Genomic DNA, 23082 nt, shown 5'->3' with positions numbered 1-23082 from the left:
TTTTTAAATTTTGTGTAGATATCACAAATTTATATTATTGTTTTGTATCGCTTAGGCTCAGCACTCAAGTAAAGGTGCAGCCCATATGAGGAAAAATAAGAATAAAGAAACAATGAATGAAAATAAGGAAGGCTTCAAGCCCCGGGGTCTACTATCTAGCCTAGGTGACACTTTGACAAATGTCCTAACAAAAACTAGAACAATAGCAAAAAGTTACTGTGCTCGCCGGGAATCGGACTCACGACCTCCTTGAGCTGAGCGCTCTCATGCTTACACCATGGGAACAATTGCCTGTAACATATTTACGACTTCTTATATACTATGGATAGTGCCTAAAAAGCAAACAATGCAAAATGATTGGCTTTTGCATTGAACGACTTCCGATTTTCCGTCACATCAGTTCAGCAATAATATTATACAGAAAAATCTGATTATTATTAGATAAAAGAATATGTGAAAACATTGTGGCTCCTATGGGATCACTTCTTTGGAATAAAAAAAGAATTTTAAGAATCGGTACACAATTGACGGAAAAATCGGCGTACATAAATTTAAAAAACATATACAGTCGAACATAGAACCTCCTCCTTTTTTGAAGTCGGTTAAAAACCATAATACCTTCAACTGCTGAACCTGATGTTAATAATACAAATTATACTAATTTATAACATTAGACATTCAATTTTGCCAATTATATAGGTTGAATAAGAATATATACCATAACTTATCTTCTAGTTTTTCAAGCACAACTATTAATAACGATAGCTAAACACCTTTCTTCAAAGAAACAGCTTTAACAAAGCAAAAAAGGATATAAATTTAAATACAATAATTTAAACCAGTAACATAATAATTCAATATATTACTATACTTGAAATATACAAACTGGAAAATAAATAGTTATCTACATTTAGATATGTTAATAAATGCATAAAAAATCACCAGTTTTTGGCAAGATATAAAAAAACAAAATAGCGCCTCGTGTGTTGCACACTAAATATTGAAAATCCTATAAAATAAACATATTCGTTTAAAAAAGTATGACAGTCTTAAAAATACCATATACTAAATAGGCTTGAATTTTCGTCTAATTCCACCTACTGGTAACTCGTATAAATTTTAAATAATTTAACCGACTTGATAAATACTTATCTAGTTCTGAGAGAGACATTGGTCAGTTAAGTCATATATATTCTTTATTGTGTTAGAAAATGACAGAAATGTTTTATGTTAAGTGACTATGATTTTAGAATATCTATTCAAGAAGGTTATGAAAAACTTTCTTGAACATCTTAAAACTCGATGTAGGTTCTGTAGGATAAAATGAAGAAATATTGACCGTTTTTAGGCCATGGCCATATTGGCAGTATATCAGTCACGATTAAAACTTCCCTACTATTTTGATTTTGTATCAGAAACTAATAAGCTTACAATTAAATTAGACGTTAGTGGGGGCTTCCAAGCCACATATAATGCTCTTCATAACACTGGCAGCTGCTAAGGAAGCATATGGCTGCCATTCCTTACGCCTGGTTCCATCTTTATAATCCGAAATGCCTCGAATGCATACAAAGCTGTCTTTACAATTGCCCAGGATGGATTCAATGACGGAGTCGAATTCGCAGTCGAATGCTAGAGCACCAACTTGTGTCGCAAATTGCTGCCTCAATCTGTCGTCCTTTACGATTTGTCGCCCAGCTGCTACTGTTCCCAAGTGGATTCTGGGACAACCTTCTTGCCTAAAAAACGATTAAGCATTTGAAAACAGTAACTGATACAAATATATAATACAGTGACAAAGCATTAGTGTCCCATAGCTAGAAATTATCGGGTATGTGTGTTTACTATAGCGTTTTTAAATGAAAAAATATTTTATGCTTTAAAACAGTCCTATTCTTCAATATTTTTCTACAAACAAATCTGTTTCAAATAATACTTTCCGTGCAATATGTACTAAGTCCAGTGATGGACAAATACTGTTAAACAAACAGCTTTTTGCATGTGCAGTGTATATAGCTGAAGTAATCGGTAGACCACTGTCCATTAAATGATCTTGTATTAAAACATATATAAGAAAAAAATCAAACCTAGTCGATTTCTTTGCTATTTTCTTTGGAGTAGCCAACCTCTTTGTATTCTTAAACTTTACGGATTTTTTACAGACATCCGTTTTCCTTTATATAGCGGTAGACAGTAATAGAGTATTAAATGATATATCTCTGATGAAATAACTGCAAAAAAAAACTATACCTTTTAACACTACCATCCTGAGGCAGAGGATGGGCAACTTCAATGAGATCCCGATCGCCTATACTCATATACAATTTGTCAGTATCGGCACTAGGAGCATGGAAATCTGGTTCTCTTTGTGTGGACAGTTTGTCCAAACCCTCTCTGAGGTATTTGATCCATGGAGGTATTACAGAGACGTCTTGGTCAGCAGACATCTGCATAAAGACAATGTAATACAGCCACTAATCAACTTGTATTGTAATTTGACTTACTTTGAGTTGACTGGAAATGTCTTGTAAACAGTAATTATTAGGACTGTAATTCTTGATTTCGAATTGATATCCTTTGTCGCTGATGTGGGCATTTTCACAATACAAATAAATGCTTCTATAATAACAAAAATAGTTAAAAATCATATTCTAAAGAGCAATGCAATCATACTTATTCCTGGTAGGGCTTGAAACAACTACATCGCCCAATCTAACGTGCTTATTGTAATCTGTATAATGAGGAACTCCACCACCAACGCCTACCAAGAATACATAATCTACCTTTTGGAAAGTACCTACAAAGAAACAGCTAATAAATAATGTAACATTAGGACATTTGAACTACTCGTACCTAATAATCTCGTTGTAGTATTACCAGCAGCGGTCATAGCTTCTCTTGTATGACCCACAGTGGGTAGTTTGGTACACACGACTCTATGCGCACCAATATTGCCAAGGGTGTACACGTTGGATTCACCTGTAAAATCAAATAGGTTGAAAATTGCTTCTAGTACAAGATGAATATCCACTGAATACGTCCAACGAGAGACAACAACAAAAAGTTAATGAGAATCATTTGAATATTGATATACCCATTCAAAGTATGTAAGCGAATTTCCACCATACTTACCCTATATCATAATATATTAGTAAAAGCAAATTTGTAATGTTAAAAAAACATAAGAAATATATATTAGTGTATTTATTTTCAAGAAACTAATTTTTCTAATAACTTATTGTCTTAAGCATGCCTAATCATTTGGTTTTATCTTAGCTGATTATAATAAAATCAAAACTATGCAAGCATATCCCCTATCTTTTCAAATATCTATTTTCTAGTAGTTTCATTGCAGTAATTTTCATTAAAAAACTACCTTTTCCAAATCTAGGATAGAAAGTATTCTGGCTATTACAATATTTTAAAGAATAATATGAAATCTAATTATTAATAATATTCCATGACTTCCAATGGACAACTATATCGATGTGATATAAAATGAAAACAAATAATCATGAAAACATACATCCAGTTTAAACAAATGAATTTTGTGTTTTTGTACTCTGTCCGCCCGCGTATACTTTGAAATGTATTTTCTGTAATTTCTTTAAACATGCTCTCTAGCCTCTCACATATGACACCCTTGACATGCTATCATTCTTTATCATTTTGCCCCTAACATAGTCCCAAAATAGCATGAGAAGAACGCACACAGACTCGAGAATAGAAGTACATAATATAGTCTGTGCAGACAAGTGTTTTTGCCCAAGTACTAATGTGATTAAAACAAAAATAAAATAAACAAAAATAAAAAGACAATGGTGATAGCGGTGATTGTGCTTACAGCCCCGTGGTGCCAATTTGTCAAGAATTTTGCACTATTTTCGCTTACCGAATCTAGCTTTACCATAGTTCGAGGTCGGACTGGAAGGACCTATTGTAATTCAATAAGTATCGGATAATGTCGTAGAAAAATCAACCTAAATTAATAAATACAGCTATTCATCACGGAATTCAACTGTCTCAATTAAATAAGAGATAGATGAAAATAAAAATTGGTAAATACTAGGTTGTTCAATAGGTTTGTGTTCACTCTCTATTTGTCAGTAGATACAGATTAGAAGTGAAATTTCATGATTAATAGAGGCAAATGGTATGTTAGGGGTATAATTCCTCATCATCATCATCGCTGCTGTTGTTGGTGCCGCAAGATTTTAAATATGTTTTACCAAATCTCGCTACAATACTACTCTCTTTTTATTTCAGATAGCTGATATTGATCCATGTCTATTTTGGAGATGCGTTTCCTGCCTCTTTAAATTTTGTCCTTGTGTACTGATTGTCCCATCTTAAACGATTTACTTCATTTCTAATACCATATCGCGGAGATCCTTGGAGAATTTGTCTTAAGCATCACATTTGAAAGACTTTTTAGGAATGTCAAAGTGTGACAACGTCTAAGTATTGGAACCATACAGAAGGATTGGCAAGTTAAGCAAGTTGGACCTACAATATGTACCATCCAAGAGAAGCAAAAATACTTGTTATTATTTAGCAGCCATCAGCAACAAATCATTCTGCATTAACACACTGATGGCATTGTAACACGACTGACGAAGTTTAATAATAAGGGGAACGTGTTCCGAGTCCAGAGTTGTCGAACACGTGGGTATACAGTGAAAAACAGATTTACATAACCGCGATTCGGTTTAAATACCGCCTGCTCTACTCGGGTTGTGTCTTCGAAAATTCTTTGGACTCTCATTTGTATGATTACTGACTGATTAATGTCTGCCAACCATAATGTATGTTAGTCAATTATCTTGAATTAAAATGAAAGCTCTCCACTTACGGGCTCAAATTCAGAAATCTTTTTGCACTTTTTTAAACAAATTTATTCGTGGATTACCTCAAAATTGCCAAAACAATAAATTCAGCTTATTACTATGATATTTTCTACCAATAGGAAGCTAAAATTTGTGAAAACGTCCTAGTTACACAGTTCATAAAATATTACTATAATCATTAAATTAAAATACAAATTTTTTAAACTTCCCGCTAAATTTAGCGTCCTCTGGTATTCTCGCACAGCAGTATGATGGCACTCATAAATTGGAGGATCACTATACTCAAAATAAAGTAATTTATCCAACCTTATTGAACAACCTATTATAATTTGATTTTCAAAACACAGCAACCCCAAATATTTAAACAGTGTAAGTGGCCAAGTTTGAATTCAGTGAATGAAGATGATCGGTGTTTTTCTTTGTAGAACTCACCTACTGTAGTGTATCTGACAAACGTTTCCCTATTTTCTATCATGGCATCCACAGCTAATTTTTCGCAGTACTGAGCGGTGATTATGGCGATCGTGGGTTGTTTGGAACTGGCCATTGTCGGCATCTGTTTGACGATAGTAACCTGCACGTCCTGGCTTTGCTGACGGGTGAAAGCTCCGTGATCCATAGCTTTAACCAGCTGTCTCGATTGTAGTTCCGAGAAATGATGGGCGACTTCCTCCTCATCCCAATTGTGTTCTCTAAAAATTATCGAAGATGATGAATCAAGGGATTTACAAAGGTACAGTTATTGAACCTGGCAATGTCTTGAATAGTCACAGGATTAGGATAAGCCGACTCAATTATTTCTAGGACCTTCTCTCTCGTCAGTATCTGTATATTTCCTAGTGAATTTTCCTCGGTGGATACTAAAAATGAAAATATTTTTTGAAAAATAATATTTAAGAACTGTATATAAAATGTAATACGAAATATGATATTATAGTCAGGAAACGCATAATAACATTTAATTAATACATGTCCTTATTTGTTGTTGTTATAATGCACAATACTTAAATTAATTTAAATTACAAAAACGATATTTTTTATTGCAATATATTAGTCACACCAGTTCCATGCCGGTACCAAAAAGTGTAAATATAAAAATTATGGCATGATACTTTGTCGACATAAACACAAACTTGTATTAATCATACATACAAAATATGGTAGAATATGGTTAGTATCATGACAAAACAACAGCAACAGTCCCAAACCTGTGGAGGTGTGAAGAGGTTGAAAATTACGTAAGTCTATACGACAGTACCCAGGCATTGCTAGAATCATTTGATAAGTTAGAAGCAAAGAAAAGAGATTGAAAAATTGTTGAAAAAACAACAATTAATTATTAAAGTACTTAAAAGGTCTAACATTTAATGATTATGTGGCGCCTAAAATATTTAGTAGACTATTTTAGTTATTTTATATAGTAATTATCGTTACACAGTCGTTTGCAATAATTACATGCATAAAGGATACAAATAAGTTTTGAGGAATATCGGACCACCTATTATATTCATGTTGAAGCCTCATAAGCAACTCAGGCTTACATTCTAGAAACTCTACATTAATCCAATCAAATAACATCTAGCGCAATGGAATGAGTGTCCAAATCTCCAAAATTGTTAAAGAAATAGTCACCATCCAGTGCGGATCTGATATACGATATGCAAAGATAAAACGATTGTTTACCATATCTATTACCTATTACGCAGAAAAATAGTGTTTCCAAAATTAGTCCGAATAAATCTACCATGAAATAGATCTCGATATTTTTTGAAAAAATGTTTACCTGATATTTTTCGATATTAAAGAAATTGGAGATATTTCTTAAACACTAAAAATACCTTTCAATTATTTTAAATACATATTTTAAATTGGTACTTAATTTTAAATGTTTATTTAAATTTTAATTAAATTTGTTTTAGTAACGGTATTTTTATTCGATTCAATTCCACATAATGTTCAGATAAAAGATCATCAAAGCTTATTTGTACCCCATAATATATATTTAATTTGCAAGAAAGTATTTGTGTTAAAATTTTGTAAATTGACAGTAATTTATCTTCGACAATAATATTCAAGAAAATGCAATATTTAGACCTTTACAGTTTCGAATCTTGCTTGTATTTATAAAGAAATCATGATATACGATTGCAAATATGTAAGATGAATCTTCAAAACAATTTTGTTTCGTTAACGCTGTACTTACGTGGCCTAGTCGGAACCTCTGCAGGTTCTTCCAGTATTCGTAATTCTACCTCCAACTTGCTAATTTCCAAGTAGTTATGTTGCATCAGTTTCATGATCTTTTTGATGAATCCCACATAGTCTGATAATGAATAAAGATATGAAGAGAAAAACGATTTGAAAAGGTTCGACTTACCTCGAGGAAATTCTTTTGGACTAACCAACTCTCTGAAGAAATCTTGAGCAACGGCGGCTTGATTCTCCTCTCCTAAGCTATCGCGACAATTTTGTAGCATCCTAAACCAAAACCGCAAGGTTCTAGCTTCTTGTGTGTGTTTTTTCGTTTGGGCGTTAATGAGAAAGACCTTGAACATCAGCGACAGTTGAGCTGGGGCATAATCGCCATTTTCTGCAACGCATTATAAGGAAAGATGATATAAGGGGCCGAGGTGAATAATTGTACTAACCAGTGGCGGTTTCTTTATTTATGATAATGCCGGTGTGTTCACCACCAGCTATGTGCATACGATCGTTGGTCTTATTCACTTTTTTTCTCTCGATGAGGATTGTGGTGGAGTTGGAGGTTTTACCCTTCGGAGTCATAACTACCTGTTCTTGTTCGACTAGGGAGGATTCCGTCATCTTGATGGGTGGTCTGAAATTAAATGAGGAACGTTTAATTAGGAAATGCGTACGAACAACTTTCTTCGTCGCTTTCACGAATTATTAAATATATACGAGAAAATGGTGCCACAGGAACTAGTTATTATTAAGGCGATGTTTAACAATCCAAGAAATATATTATTGTAGTTTAGTGTGTTTAATAGTATTGGTTTCATATCAGTTCAGGTATAGTACTGAATATTCATGGTAAAAAGCCAATTCTGTGTATCTGATAGAATAAGCTGGAAGAGATCTACCATCAGCTAGTTTAGCAATATGCTGAAACGTCAGCAATATGCAAAAATTATCAAGGAAACTTTGAAGGCAATACAATGGAATGTTTTGCCTCACTCACTGTATTTACCAGACATTGCGCCTTCTATCTATGCCTTGTTCCAGTCGATGCCAAAATTTGGATTGCTTCAAAAGTCAAATATTTTTATATGAAAAAAGATAACACATATTAATTGAATTTTTTATTACATTGGCTCTCAGAAATTATTAAATAATGAATAAAAGAGGAAGTAAATAGTATAGTTTTTTATACGTCATCATTGTTTAAATTTTTTTAAATTCCTCTATTGGGCATCAAGATTTTTAAAATCATGTATTACTATAGTCTATTCAAAGTTTTTTTAGTAATGCATCATGGATATTTGTGACGTCGAAATGTTGCAATGTTGGCGAATTAACTCTGAGTTTTAGTTCAGTTTGGCTTTGACATGCAAAAAAATTCTAATCTATATAAAATAATTGAACAAAAATATTATGAAATATAATTTATTTTAACATTTTAGTAAATCTAATGCATATATTATCGAAGGACTTAAAACTACTATTAAGACACAGCTATAATAGTTTCTAGGTTATATTTGTTTTATTTACATTTAACTCTTTTCCACACCATCCATGAGGTAGAGTTTCTAGGCGCGTTTTTTTATGTAGTGGTATCCCCCTGGAGGCCTAATCCACCTAATTAACAATTATATATCTGAGAAACGTATTTTACTTTCATTCGAGAGCATATTTACTTTTTTTCGTTTAGTTATTGTTTCCTTCAATTACTCTGTTTCCTTCGTTTACTTGTCAAGTCATCTTGGTATCACTGTATATTTTATTTCTTCTTTTACTATATGTATACACCATTCTTCATAAAATTAATCACTGAATTCTGTCTAATGCATTTACCTTATCAACAAAACATGGGAGACCTTTTGCGCTTTAAAAAGTTGACAGATTTATTGCTTTTGGTTTTTTTAGGCTTTGGTTTCAAATCCTTTAGGATATATTTGGTTAATTGTTTTCTAGTTTTGTGTATTATTTTAATAGAATTTGTTTTTACAACGCCATTTTTATAGCATGTACAGTAAAAGTGATTTGTTTAAAAATGAAACAAAAGTGTTGAGTTCCGTAAAGATAAAAATGGCGTGTATTATTTTCTAAAGGATCCTGATCTAGCCCAGAAATGGTTATTAATAACAAAACATATTATACTACATATTTAAATTAATTTACATTATATTATTATATTATTACACATATATTTTTATAAATAATTTATTTTAATTAAAATATATTTGACAAACTTCCCCTCAGAGTCCACTAGAGGCTCGAAGTCCATAATTTAGTCGCGACTTTATAACATAGGGGTTATAAAAACACGGGGCTAATACAAAGATGGCGCTAGTTTTATTGCACCGCTTTTTCAGTTAGTACTAACCTTCAAAAGAAAGCTGTTAAAATTTCATGGTATCCTACTCATAACTTTGAGTTCTTGTGCTAAGAGTTTTTTGTTAGACTTTTGTTATTTTCAAAATAATGGACCAAAAACAATTTTGTGTTTTAATTTTACACTGCTCTTTGATGGGAAAAATATTATTCAAGCGAAGAAATGGCTTGAAAAGTGTTATAAGGAGTCCATTCAGCATGCAAAACGCAGTAGACGTCGAAATAAGGTGGTAACACAGTAAAAATTAGTTGTCCAGGTTCGTTGTCATTTTGTTTTCAGAACTGTCACCCAACCATCTCGACATCAAGATCTCGCAGGCTTAGAATATGCTTTATTTATTTTTTTATTTATTGTGTAAATAGCTGTTATATCATTTATTTTGATATATGTTTTTATTTATTTAAGATGTTAAATTGTTTTATTTATATATAAAGTTTATTTTACGTCCTGGGTTTAAATATAGCCAAACACTTTCTATATTGTATTCGCCCCTTGTCAACACTGCAAACTGTAGCAATACAAATATGTTTAAAATAACTTTCGTTTATATTATTACTATTGGCGATTAATACCATTTCAAACGCGTGACATTTTAAAACCAAGTAGGCGCCCTCGTTAATATCATTTCTTGGTCAATAACAAAAACAACCGAGCAAGTGTTTTGATCAGGGTCGCGGCGGCGGTACCGCGGACTTTTGTTTACGGTACAATATCATTTTTAAAAATAGCATAAAACACTTCCTCTTATCCTACCATTAGATCTGTCTTTATTCAGTTCCTAACGGGGACGCGCGGCCGACTGCATGACCCGATCTGTTGCCGTCTAAGAACTTTCAAGACGATATATGCAACGGCAGCAGCGGCGGCGACCGCTATTTTTAGCGGAGCGTCGAGATTCTTTGGAGTGCTAAAAAGGCGACGAAAATATCGGGTTTGCGGCTAAATCACTGATGCAATAATCCCTCTTCTCGTGTACGGACTGGATGACTTATTTTCAACACAACCACAAGTTTAGCAACAATATTTTATCGCAACGTGCGGTTATACACACTAACACGTTAGAAACATTCAACGAGGAAATACTTTGAAAATATTTTATATTATATATAAAAATTAAATTAAAAATACTTTTAATTATTAAGCATTTTTAACCGTTTGCATACACTTTACGGTGTCTTTAAAATTCCCAACTGAAATTTAATTATTACGCCTACAAATTAATTTTAAAAGCTTTTTTTTTACTTAAAAGTTTTATTGTGAAAAATCGGTACAATGTATTTTATCTATATATTAATCGGCTTAAAAATTCTGCCTCTGACCGACGCGCTGCTGGTTACAACACTTATACGGTAGATTATTCCTTGTTTTTGTTTTAAGTAAATCAAATACGGACCTAATTTTTAAAAACAAAATCTGACAGCACTGTAACGATATTAAAACGGAAAGTGAGCTTGTTAAAATATTATTAAACGAAGTTATTTAATTTTCAGCAGTGTTATTCCCGTATTGATGGAATTACTAAAGAGTTATTGCAAGTTTGGATAAAAAGCGATAAAGAATAGTATGATCACGTAATGTCATGTTATACATTTTTTCTAGAGAGAACAATACAGTTGTAAATAATAAGAAAAGAGAAAAGAAAATTTCATCCCAATATAGATTAACAAAATTCGAGAATAACAAGAATCGTCTGTCCTTTTTGTTTACAAGATATTAAAATTTCCAAACCAGCTATTAATTTAATTTGACAACTGATAGTGAGTTCTAAAAACATTACACGCATTTCTTAATAAAGCACTAACCGAATATTTAAGGTAATAAATACGTTAATTTGTGCATCAAGAGTTAAAATGAATGTTGCAAGTATATTAACAATCATAAAATATCTTCATGTAGTTCCCGAGTGGGACATAAGACAAAATCGAAAGTAGTAGATAAACAAAGCCACAAGCTATCTGCAAGTGTGAAATCAAATACTGAAATAAATAGGCAAAGATCGATGCAATTTTATTTGAAGATTTAGGTAAAAAAATATTATTTTAATCAGCTTGGTATATTTATCGTCTTTGCAATATATATTTTAGGTGATAAATATGCATAAAAGATAAAAAAAAACTATATTAATACATAAATGAAGTAATGCAGCAGTTAAAATGAAGCTAACTACATAATTTGCATTGATGGAACACTTAATGTGTGTTAATGTAAATTTGTAAACATTTTAAAGCATTGATAAATATTAAGTTGTTTAACAATTAATGTTATAAGATATGTATCTGTTTGATATTATATTGATTGAACTTGGTATCAACTATTTTAATTATTTACTTCATAGACTTAATCTTAAGATCCCCACTGATGTTTCCTCGAGTAGTGCCATTAGATCCTAATTTCCAAATTTATTTGGCTATCAAAAAGGCTCTTTGTTTTCGGTGTCAAAATCACCACTTTTAATACGTAGAAACCAGTATTCACACATTGAAATCGATGAAGCATGGTTGCTCTAAGCTTCACACAGCATTCAGTGACTTCTAGCCTCCTTTTTCTTCAAAATGAAGTAAAACTTTATGCAAAAGCAATATAATCGGTTCAAATTCAGACATCCTCAACACACTGAAAAAGTGTTTGTTCACACGATGAAATGATATAGTGAAAATTGAAGTCGGCGCGAAAATTGAGTAAGGCTTCAATATGAAGTTGGTTACAAATGTAACATCACCTGTTGTAAATCCTTTTAAATTATTTTATAGGCCTGATATAAAATTTCGGTTATGTTCTTAAATCATCATCCTAGACAATGATCAGATGTGTATCACAGTTCAGTCTTGGGCATTAGTGTGTATCAGTATTGATGATTAATTGAAGCATGTATTGCTAGTCGGTTTGATGTTTTAGTGCAACCCCATAAGTCCAAATAGCCTTTACAATTGACAGATAAATCCAAAGAAATTCGCTTACTTTTAGCGTTTTTGCATTAATGCGCCGAATCTTTTATAAACTTGGACCGAATATGCGGCCCAAGTTTATAGACAATATTTATCCAATTAAGTAAATTATTATTGTTTATTTTTAATATAAAAATAACTATTTTCACAAAATGTACAGAAATTAAGTCATACACCTAACATTAATTTTAGAAGTAAATCTAAAACTCTTGCAGGCTGAGGTTAGATTCAACAGAAGTTAAAATGAGTGGCATTTTCAATTATTTTAACGCTTCCAATAAAATCTAACGATTTCCTTTTAATTACCCACAGTTGGCTAGTTGATGAAAGAACAAAGCTTTTAAACCGGAATATTATTCTTTTACCACATAATAAAAAACCATCTATAAAATTGTGTTAAAACGTATCTCATATGTATAGATTGAAATTAAATTAATGTTAATTGATGACTATAAGCGGGAAACTAAAATAGAACACAGTCACTTATTATATAATGAAAAAACTTATCTCATTCAATAAGGAACATAAAATAATATTTGTAGCAAAAAATAATATACCGTTTACTATGTCAAATATATTGACCTGTATCAGTAAGGTGTATAATTATCGAATTACGTAACAACTATCGATAACTGTAAATAGTGAAAACAACATTAAATTAATGGTTTTATTGGGTTATAATAATAAAACATTGTTAATCTATTACAACAAATAGTGTGATTCATTCAATAATGCTATTTGAATAAGCTACTAGCTACACCTGGTATATGTATCAATATTACGCAGTTAACTATATCGACTAATATGTAGCACTAATATCGACTGCTGATGATGTTCCTAGTTTTGTGTAATATTTTAGAAAACCTAGTGAATTAATTAATTTATTATTCATCGATTCATTTTTTCCATTTCAATTTTCAGCGCTTGTTCTGTAAAATATTTGGCGGATGTATATTTTTGTACTTCTATAAGAAAGTTCGATTTCTGTACGTGTCGCTACATAACACAAGTATTTTGAAATATTATTGGAAAATGGTTCTATTATATGGATATATTGTCTCTATTCTGCAAAGTGTATCTACTATTGACATTAGATGGTGCGCTATTTTAAAATAATTTAATACATAAAATAATTTTCCTTTATATAGATATTTTGGCCTTCGTGTGTATCCACAGAAAAACCCACAAAAGATTAATCACAATGGTATCAACGATTTAGAAACACACGGACGACAAACAAACAAGATGTTTATATACTAAACAAATAAACTTTTCAATTGTTTTTATTTGTATGCCCAAAATGTCATTTATATAAATTAAATGATAGGAACCCGCAATGGCGTACACGGTCAACCAATCTAAGTTTCAATTTAATCAGGTCAACAATTTACACACGTATATTTTAAATCATTTTTTATTCTAATTAATATTTACAAAACATTTAGAAATATATAAATAAATCCCTCAAAAAGCCTACTTAAATAACATATGTAGGACGAAATTTTGAAAAACGTAAGGATGCGAAGATGATAGATGTAATACAATAAGTATCCACTTTTATAAGTCTAACGCTGCCGAAAGAAATATTGTTGATTCATTATCAATGCTTATCGCAACATAATTCACGAAAAAATGTTCGATTATCTCGAGGTCAAATGCATCTAGGACGTTATCCAATATTTAGCCTTAAAACATGAAATAAGATTACTATATATTACTATATCACAACAACGTGGAAGCAATACAGCTACTGGACATGGCGCAGGAAATCAGAAGTTTGAAGCAAACCAAACCACACGAACTTACATAGTTTATTACAAGTGTTACTCTTAACTTAGTTTAAATACTTTAATTTAATATTAATTGGGGAACTGGTGTATTTATCTCGCACTCGTCTTCCTAGCTGCAATATTAATAAATTAATTAGTAAAGACTACTAAGTATATTAGATTATAGGAAATAGTGTTTTTCTAATTTAAATTTTATTCAAACCTTCAATATATATTGTTTGTCACCTCATTAGTCTGATACTTTATCATTATACTATGATGCATGATTTTTATGAATAAAGTTGGGCAATAAAATTTCGGACATCAAAAATATCATTTTTTTTTCTTTTAACACAAAAATTATATACCTCAGCTTATATGAACAACATATAATAAACATAAAATCTATTTATTTATTAATTCGTATGTCTTAAAGAGATATTAACACTGGTCAAGTAGATAATCACAAGAATATACAAAATCAACTGATAATAAATTACTGCAACACAATCCTTCCAATATACTAAATTCACAAGCATATTCCCGACCCATTTTAATACCTTAGGTGTTTGAATTAATTTGATGTCCTGATTACAGGTCTGACGTTCTGTTATAACTTATAGTCGTGTCCGCTGACAGAGTTGTTCATTTGTACATTATGTCACCACAATGGCTCATATTAAAGTCAAGTTAGATAGTATTTAACATCCGATGACCTCTTGATAGGGCTAATGTATCAGATTTTTTAATCTGAAACGATATTGCGGTTGATTCGAATACAAAAATGTTGTTTACACAGCTTATTTTTGGTTGAATGACTATGTCAATAATCAAAACTGCTGTATTCGGAAGTGTTCTCTATATATTTCTCTATGTCTATCTCTATATATCTGTGATACCTGGTACCTAACAATAATTAGTTATAATAAGTCATTTTAAATAATACAAAATACCTCAAACAATTTTCTACAGGATCTGTGAATTGACTTCCGAAATAGCGCAATGCTGCCTGTCAAACTATTATCTGTGAAGATATGTAACGTTGCCAGTCTATATATACCTATATATGCCGCGACAGACATATTCAATTATAGAAAGGGTAAAATCTTAACTTTACAATAAAGCCAATTTCATCAAAATTTATATAATTTATTTGTGAACCCTTAGTTTAAAGTATTTTTGAAAAAAAAAGAGTTTAATTAAATAAGACGAATTATGCTTTGGAACCACATATAAAAATTTTCAATAGAAGTCTAATTATCTAAGCTAATTTTAGCTAAATGCCTAATATATAATTAGGATTATCGACATTAAATAAAAACGTATCAGCGATATTTGCAAAAACATACCAGATTGCTAATAGGGCGATCTATTTTTAGATAAATGACTTTATTTTTATAGTATAATGCATATATATTATTCAGTTAGTAATAAAGTAGGTTTACAGTGTTGACAGATTACAAATAAAAGAAAAATAAACATCTCTTTATTGTTTGTTATATATATTCCTCATAAATGTTATTGTTTGAAAGACTGCGATAAAAAAAAACCTTGATCTCAATGAAACAATACCCGATTGAGTACTTCGACACAATAAATTACAAAAATATAAGTATTTAACCTAAATAATGAGACATTTTATTAACACACAACATATTTTTTTGTATTACTTGATCATTCTCTGTACTGATCAGTAGCACTAATAATTAATAAGATATACTATAATAACTGTGGTGACCATCACAGCATTTATATATTATGAATATTATGAAACCCCGACACTATAGACTTTTGTATTATAGAAAATATCGATAAAAAAAGATAATTCAAGAGTAACATCATATCATATCTGATATTCAACACATTATTTAATAATTAAAGGAAAGCTACATAAAAACCTACCCTAATAACAAAATGCATAAAACTAATAATATTTATATTTAACGAAACCTTTTGAATTAATGAATTTCATAGCCTTTGGACAGTGACTGGAATCATTATAATTCACAAACCCGAAATGTTTACAATAACAAAGCTGTAAATTTTTAACAAAATCAGAACTAATTCAGGGTTCTTAATTTTAATTCACTTTTTTTTAAATTATTTTAATAACATGAGTAGCATCAAACAATCAATAAATAGTGACCGAAAAAACCTGTTTAATATAAATTGTGTATTGTTTTAAAGGCGTGGATGTTTACATTAAACATGTGATTTTCTAGCTGGCCGTTAAAATTCATCGACCGTCGATTCTGTATAGAGTTATTACAAGGTATCTTTATTATTCTAAAGAGTCTGTTTATACAATTACTTATCCTCTCTCGACAGGCAGCTACCAATACCTCCCACTTAATGTTACTACGATTTCCAACTGCATCAGAATTCGTGCAAAACAAACTGAATTTAGAAAAATATATACACACAGTAAAAGTCTGGATTTGGAAGTTAATGCTTCTTCGGTCAATTAAAAATCTGACTTTAAAGCAAATATTTAAAGTAATATCAACTAACACATGTTTTATACAATATCCAGTTCTGGTGCTATAGTAAATAACTTAAGGAAGTATAAATGTATTAATGAGAACACACTAACCACGATATCACTAAAATCACATTTTGGACTTTCATAACTATCTGTAAGAGGTGATAAAAAACAAGAGAGTTTACTTTTTAACTTAGCAAAAATTAATTAATTCGTTACCAATTATGAATTATTCATTTAGCACTTAAAAAAATAAAAATAAGCCCACAACCTAATTAATATGTAACATAAAACATACTTCATTTAAAATTCCTTCCAAAAAGGACATGCAATTAAAATATTAAGTTTTAAAGGCTTAAAAATATTGCGAATTATTCAATAGTGTAGTGTCTAAAACAATTTATAATAATATTTAGCAATGTATCGAAATTACATAATTCCCAATAATTAGGTTAAATTGAATTCATTGTTTCAAGTTTTTAAAAAGTTAAATATATTTTTAATATACTATAGAATAAGGATACATTTAGAACTAAAATAATAGATATGGATTATTTATGTATATAGGTTATGGTACGTGAACAGGTTTAAAATACAAAAATTATTAATTTGATTTGAATTATTATTTAATTTAAAAGGAAAGAGATTTGTTGACAGGCGATACTGAACGACAGTGAGGGTCCTTATCTATTAGAAAACAGACTAAACCCATAGAGAAATAGAGATTTAACTTCACAGAAAATTTTGGCGAAATGTTTCGCGACGTCCAACATGTAGATTTCGCTACCTTTAACATATTACTTGTTTTATTCGCTATGCTAAGATCCGCGATGGGATCTGATCGGTTCATTTCGTTCTACGGTTTGTTTATTTTGCACGCCATTTTCGATGTGCCCTATATAGAAAACAGTGTAGTTAGATTTTTATAAAGAATATATTATTACATAATTATTATATAAAATAATTATTATTTTATTTTATTAGTTATTATAGTCTGTACAAATCGGTAGTTGAAATGCATTCTCGTTCTAGAAAGTGCTGTGTGCCCGGACGCACAGATAGTGAGGAAATGCATCATGGTTTTCCGTTAAAAAAGTACCCGGCGATCTTTAAGAAACAGATTTATGATCGTTACCATGCCAGACATTTTTATCATACATTTAAATTTTCCTTTAAGTACTTATGCACAATTTAGTGATGGCGAAAATAATACCACGAGCCCAGAATATGTACAAATGGAAGTGAATCAAAATCAAAAAGATATAGAAGGTAAATTGAAGGAGTCAGTCACATTTCTATTCATAATTGTTACCATTAATTTCTAAACTGTCTTACTTTATTTGTAGTGCCTATCCATCGTTCCAGGCCCACTATCAAGGTGTTCAAAGCAAGTATCATTGACATTTGAACAAACTCCAGAAGGTAATGGTAAAGTTTGTATTCATTCAGCCAGTATCCCCCTTTCTGCTTATTAATTACTATAACTTCAGTCCAGATGTTCCTATAAGAGCAAACAAAGTTTTACGTTGTACCGTAGTGTACATCTCAGGTTATTTAGTGAAACTTATGAAAAAAGAAATTAGGTGTGGCATACAATTATGAATAAATCAGTAGACCCACAAATTGAGACTGATTCTATAGAGGCAAGATAATATCTCGTGCCTCAGACTCCAACAAAATTGTTTTATTATACTAGGTCTTTGAGCTGTGTCTTATTTTATTCAGCGATTTTGCCACCTCGATAATATTACAAAATTTCTGTCAAATGTTTTTTAAAAAAAGTAAATTTAAAATCCTTCAATTGTACATTCCATAATGATCTTTTGGATAAAATATTAAAAGTATTAACAAGGTGTGTTATATACGTTTGAGTATAACAGGTGAACAGAATATTAAGAGGGAAAGAATCAATGTTTGCTTTCAGTATAAGAAAACAAAAAGACAAATATGAAAAAGAAAACAGATGGAGGAGATAATTTTAATTTGCAATGCACCAACCAATTTTATATATATGTATATAATATTTATATTTTGTAGATGAATGTACATTATATATTTATATTTATTGTTATAGATTATATTTATTTATATTTAATAAATTTATTTTAGAAAAAAAAATTTATTTAAATTTCATTGGTCAATTAAACATGACGTCAAGGCTGTCACGTGCCAAACATTACTAATGAGCCAATCAAATGTCTTCACAGTAAAATATTTTTCTTACAGGTGCCTATAATTCAATCAAATTATTTGAATGGCCCATTATGGCGCACTCTGGATGTTGGGCAAAGCAAGACTTTGCGCCAGAGTCCCCTATTGAGTTGCATCTCTATTACTCTATGACTAAACCCTTCTCGATATGTATTTTTTAGACATCTCATTCTTCATTTCAGTCTTAAAAACACATGGCTGAGTTTTCTCTAACACAGTGCAATTGGTAGCTAGTGCCGTAACAGTCGAGCGATTGATTGGAGGATCTTGTATTCGTAAAGAGTAAAATTAAAAAGTTAGCACCATTAAAATTACACCATAAAATATTTCATACTAATAGGTTTCCCGGTTAATATAAATTACTAAAGATATAGAAAGGTGACGCATACATTAATAACAGCATTATAACAATAACAAGGGTTTTATGTTCTTGTCATTTGATCGCTATTAATGAAACTTGAGTCTGCCATCAAGATTCTGAATTAAAACAAGACGTTAAGTGGCGTTAACTATTCACTATTCGCTACCGAAACAAGCTCTTCATTCATGTCAGAAATTAATTTCTTATCAAAAGAAAATGTTAGCATCCCAATAAAATGTTTGTAGTGAAACTAGTAAATCAATAAAACTCCGATAATCTGTTTGACCATCAGATGAAAACCATTGTGAAAAAGTCAGAGTTTACAGAAGCAAATACTTTCCATCAAGTTATATCGACAAAACAAATACCGAACCTATTGAACATATATAAGTGAATAAATACATAAGACCGTAACAATGATATTTTAAAATACGATAAAAATTACCGAAAACTTAACTGATATATCCATGAACAAGGTATACATATACAATTTAAATCTACGTAAAAATGAGCTTCAAATAATATGAAAAACAAATATGTTAGGAATGACCTTGAACTACATTAAGATAAATCAAAACAGCATCCAGAGACGGGTTAAATGAGTGTGAATTATGACGTTACTATTATATAAAAAAATCTGCATCGATGTTTTGTGAACAAGTAGATGTACATGTTGACCTTGAGTAGAATTATACTCTACGGTTATGGAAAAAGCAATATAAAATAAGTTTGATAGTTTTATAAGAAATTACTACCTTAACAAGAAAATGAATTATAAGGAGTAATTTATATAAAGTGAAAACATAGAATGTTACTTATATTGTTGAGAGAGTATTGGCATTTAATTTAATTGGCTCATAGTAAAAGCTTATTGAAATATTTATCCGGGATATAGTTGATGCAATAGCATAGGTTATTAATATAACTGTTAAACGTTCAGTTTCAATAAATAAAAAAAAATCCATTGTAATATTTTAAAAAATATATCACACATATAAGTTATATTAGTAAGGGCAACTATCGAATTTCACATAAATGTAATTATGCGGAATATACCGAATCGACAGTTTCAAAAAAGTTTTTAATGAGGTTATGAATACGAATGATCTAATTTCATAAAAGGTTTCTTTCTGTCGAGTTTAGGTTTAATCGATTATCTGGTGGAAACGTCGCCGGTTGATACAGAATAAAATAAAATATAGTGAAAAGAATCCAGGTCAGGAACGAAGATCGATAAATATGTTGTCTATTTAATATTTTATTCGCGATATGGTCGACACGACTTTTACCATCCTACGGACACGCGTTCTAATCAAGCTTTTACACACATGGGACGAATTATTATTCACTCGGAGCCCACTCGCATTTTTCATTTATTCGATACAAAAATTACGCAAAAAGAAATGTACGAAATGTACAAAATCATTATAAAGAAAAGCAGGTCGATATTCATTACTCGCGAAGCTAAAAACCGTATATGATAACAAAATTTGTAAATAGCTATTATTTAATATCCATCTGTAAATTTACCATTGAATTACAGTGAATCATTCTTTAAATATTAAAGGTTGTTTCAAAAAACTAAACTATATCAGTTAAGGTCTTATATTAGTAATAAATATTAATATTGAAATAAACATGTCGGTAACCCTTTCATATTATTCATATATTTTTGGTATGTAATTTAATAAAAATGTTGAAAATCAAAATATAAGAATAAAAACAGAAACGCTCAAAGCTGGTGACATCCTCTTCAGTTAAAAATTATCAAAAAAGAATTCTCCGACATAAACATGTTATAAATAACAGTGAGAGTCAGTCAAACCACAATTTATGATAACTGTTATCTAATATGTACTATGCAATTATAACAAGAAATTTAAGAAAAAATATTAATAAGTTTAATTAATAGAATTTTAAACACACACTGATTAAAGTCATCTAGAGTAAATCAGATATAAAGTAAACTAATAATAAGTTATAAAATTGAAATATATCTATTATGGCCACATATATCGATACGTTAGCCGAAATATTTTGATTCCAATAGATTATGACTTTACGTGAAATATCTACTTTAAACATAGTTGAAAAATATTGTATAGTATCGAGCATATATAATCTAAAGCGTATTACTTGCTGAAAGGAATGCACAAGAATAATCAAATTATGATACCATTATATAAAACCCATTATAAAAAATATTTATATGGGACCCTAGCAACAACTTCTGATATGAATTACCCAGTATTTATAATGGAACTTATAATTCTAAAAGAAATTTCATTTACAAGATTAATTACAAGTAAATATTAACCACCATTAAATACCCATTACCAGTCCATAATATTCATAATAACTTTTAAATTATAGCTTAGAAATAATCTAATAGTGATCAAAAATTAAAATAATTTTATTTAACCTAAAAAAATGTAAAAAGTGATTCGTTTTAAACATTAAAAATAAAGCATGCATACAACTGTTAAATATACGGAAACCTATAATTTCATATAAATAGAATGTTTACCTTGCAATTACAGCAATATTTCAAATGCTTTAAGTAAGTAAGGAAAAAGTAAAAAGTAAGGAAAGACGTAGAACATAAATACGTGGTATTGTTTAACAATCATTGTAAATATTAAGAAACATTAAATATAATTTGACACAGTCGAGAACCTTCATAATTACCTTTGGATTATGTGATGAGAATTTCGATATTAAAAAAAAACTAAATATTTCAGGATATCAATTTTTTTATCACTTCAGACCACCCGAAAAATATAGATGTTATGGAAGTTATTCCTGAATTGGAAGTGATTGGTGTTGACGTTTCGAATGACTAAGTCCTAAATTGGAACGGATACGATAAAACAGGCATAGGAACACATAAATAAATGTATCAATTATATCTTAAATTGGTCATGAACGGTGAGCACATAGGCACCCACCCTATATTGAACGGCGGAAACAATTACAGATTTAGAAATAAATCGGCTTAAAGTTTTAATTCGCGTTACAGTAGATTAAATGCGACAAATAACGGCCTTTGGCGGGACTGTGATATAGGGGGGTTTATTTTAGGTTAGGAAATGGGGAAACATTCTAAAACCGAACTTTCTACGAAAAAATGGGGGAATACTTACGGTTTATCACTGCAAAATGCTTAGCAAAACAAGCAAACTGTTGGTTCTAACCGTTTCCAATTCACTGTACGCCCTAATAATACGCGAACAAAATTTCAACCCTCCAATAACGCTCACGTAAGGAACAATGAACCTTCCCGCTACACTGACAGTCCGATACTGAATTCTGTTTGACTGTGGACCAAAAACAGTGTGTGCGCGATGTTGTAATCTCTCTCTAACTCACAAGAAATTCTTATTCTGTCTTTTACACTATCGCAGTCATTTCATAAATTTATCACTGACGTCATGCTATTGGATGGTAGTAGTACTTGATAATAACTTCTGTTATTTATACAATGTTTGTCTCGACTTTTCTCATATTACTATAATTATATTTACAAAAATCTGACCGATCGTCTAACATAATCGACTGTAATGTAGCAACAAAAATTTGGGAGATGCATTAGCGTAGAGTAGAGCGTGACACGAAGATTCTTGCATAAATTGATAGGATTGAGTCACAACTCGAGTCATAATTTAGTAACAAATGTATTACACAGAAAATGATACATACATACAGGTGTGGAGAATATTAAAATTCTTAAAATTGTTTGTTATCTCATTACCATTAAGTTCCTCAAAATGGAGAAACGTCTAAAATTATTAACGAGCAAAATCTTTATCTTAAAAACTGATATTAGACATCTGATATACATTTTAAGAAATATTGCTAATTTTTTAGATTATTAAAAAACTTAAAGTACATATC

At 30.5% G+C, this 23082-nt stretch overlaps 1 protein-coding gene and 1 long non-coding RNA gene across 5 annotated transcripts; one reads left to right on the top strand and one right to left on the bottom strand.

Moving 5' to 3' along the window:
• Positions 1–832: 832 nt before the first annotated feature.
• LOC143194790 (uncharacterized) lies at positions 833–22778 on the bottom strand. 4 transcript variants are annotated; one of them, XM_076401501.1, is made up of 13 exons: positions 22332–22752; positions 7496–7683; positions 7225–7437; positions 7051–7170; positions 6056–6115; positions 5596–5707; positions 5280–5539; positions 3893–3934; positions 2854–2979; positions 2674–2797; positions 2505–2619; positions 2251–2447; positions 833–1739 (listed from the first exon to the last, which is right to left on the bottom strand). In XM_076401501.1, the coding sequence occupies exons 2-13, from the start codon at positions 7668–7670 to the stop codon at positions 1439–1441; spliced, it is 1845 nt and encodes a 614-aa protein (XP_076257616.1). In that variant the 5' UTR covers positions 7671–7683; positions 22332–22752; the 3' UTR covers positions 833–1438. The 4 variants fall into 4 exon arrangements, with proteins under 4 accessions (XP_076257616.1, XP_076257619.1, XP_076257618.1 ...); XM_076401504.1 differs by lacking the exon at positions 6056–6115 and having other exon boundaries at positions 22332–22778; XM_076401503.1 differs by lacking the exon at positions 3893–3934.
• On the top strand, positions 17631–18159 carry LOC143194801 (uncharacterized). Its single transcript, XR_013005384.1, has 2 exons — positions 17631–17885; positions 17963–18159. It is a non-coding gene; the product is annotated as an uncharacterized LOC143194801 (long non-coding RNA).
• Positions 22779–23082: the final 304 nt, after the last annotated feature.

This window comes from Rhynchophorus ferrugineus, unplaced genomic scaffold (genome assembly GCF_030347505.1).
Source record: "Rhynchophorus ferrugineus isolate W39M unplaced genomic scaffold, kcgeb_rfMv2 rfM4, whole genome shotgun sequence".
Classification (NCBI taxonomy): Eukaryota; Metazoa; Arthropoda; class Insecta; order Coleoptera; family Curculionidae; genus Rhynchophorus; species Rhynchophorus ferrugineus.
The sequence above is the reverse complement of the archived record's forward strand: the minus strand, read 5'-3'. Positions and strand labels throughout refer to the sequence as shown.

What these genes read in the sequence shown, in the direction of transcription:
- LOC143194790 (XM_076401501.1), bottom strand. Translation starts at nt 7,670, where the DNA reads ATGACGGAATCCTCCCTAGTCGAACAAGAACAGGTAGTTATGACTCCG. An exon ending in TCCAAAAGAATTTCCTCGAG is followed by an intron (nt 7,171 to 7,224) that starts GTAAGTCGAACC and finishes ATTCATTATCAG; the next exon opens with ACTATGTGGGATTCATCAAA. An exon ending in ACTATTCAAGACATTGCCAG is followed by an intron (nt 5,540 to 5,595) that starts GTTCAATAACTG and finishes GATAATTTTTAG; the next exon opens with AGAACACAATTGGGATGAGG.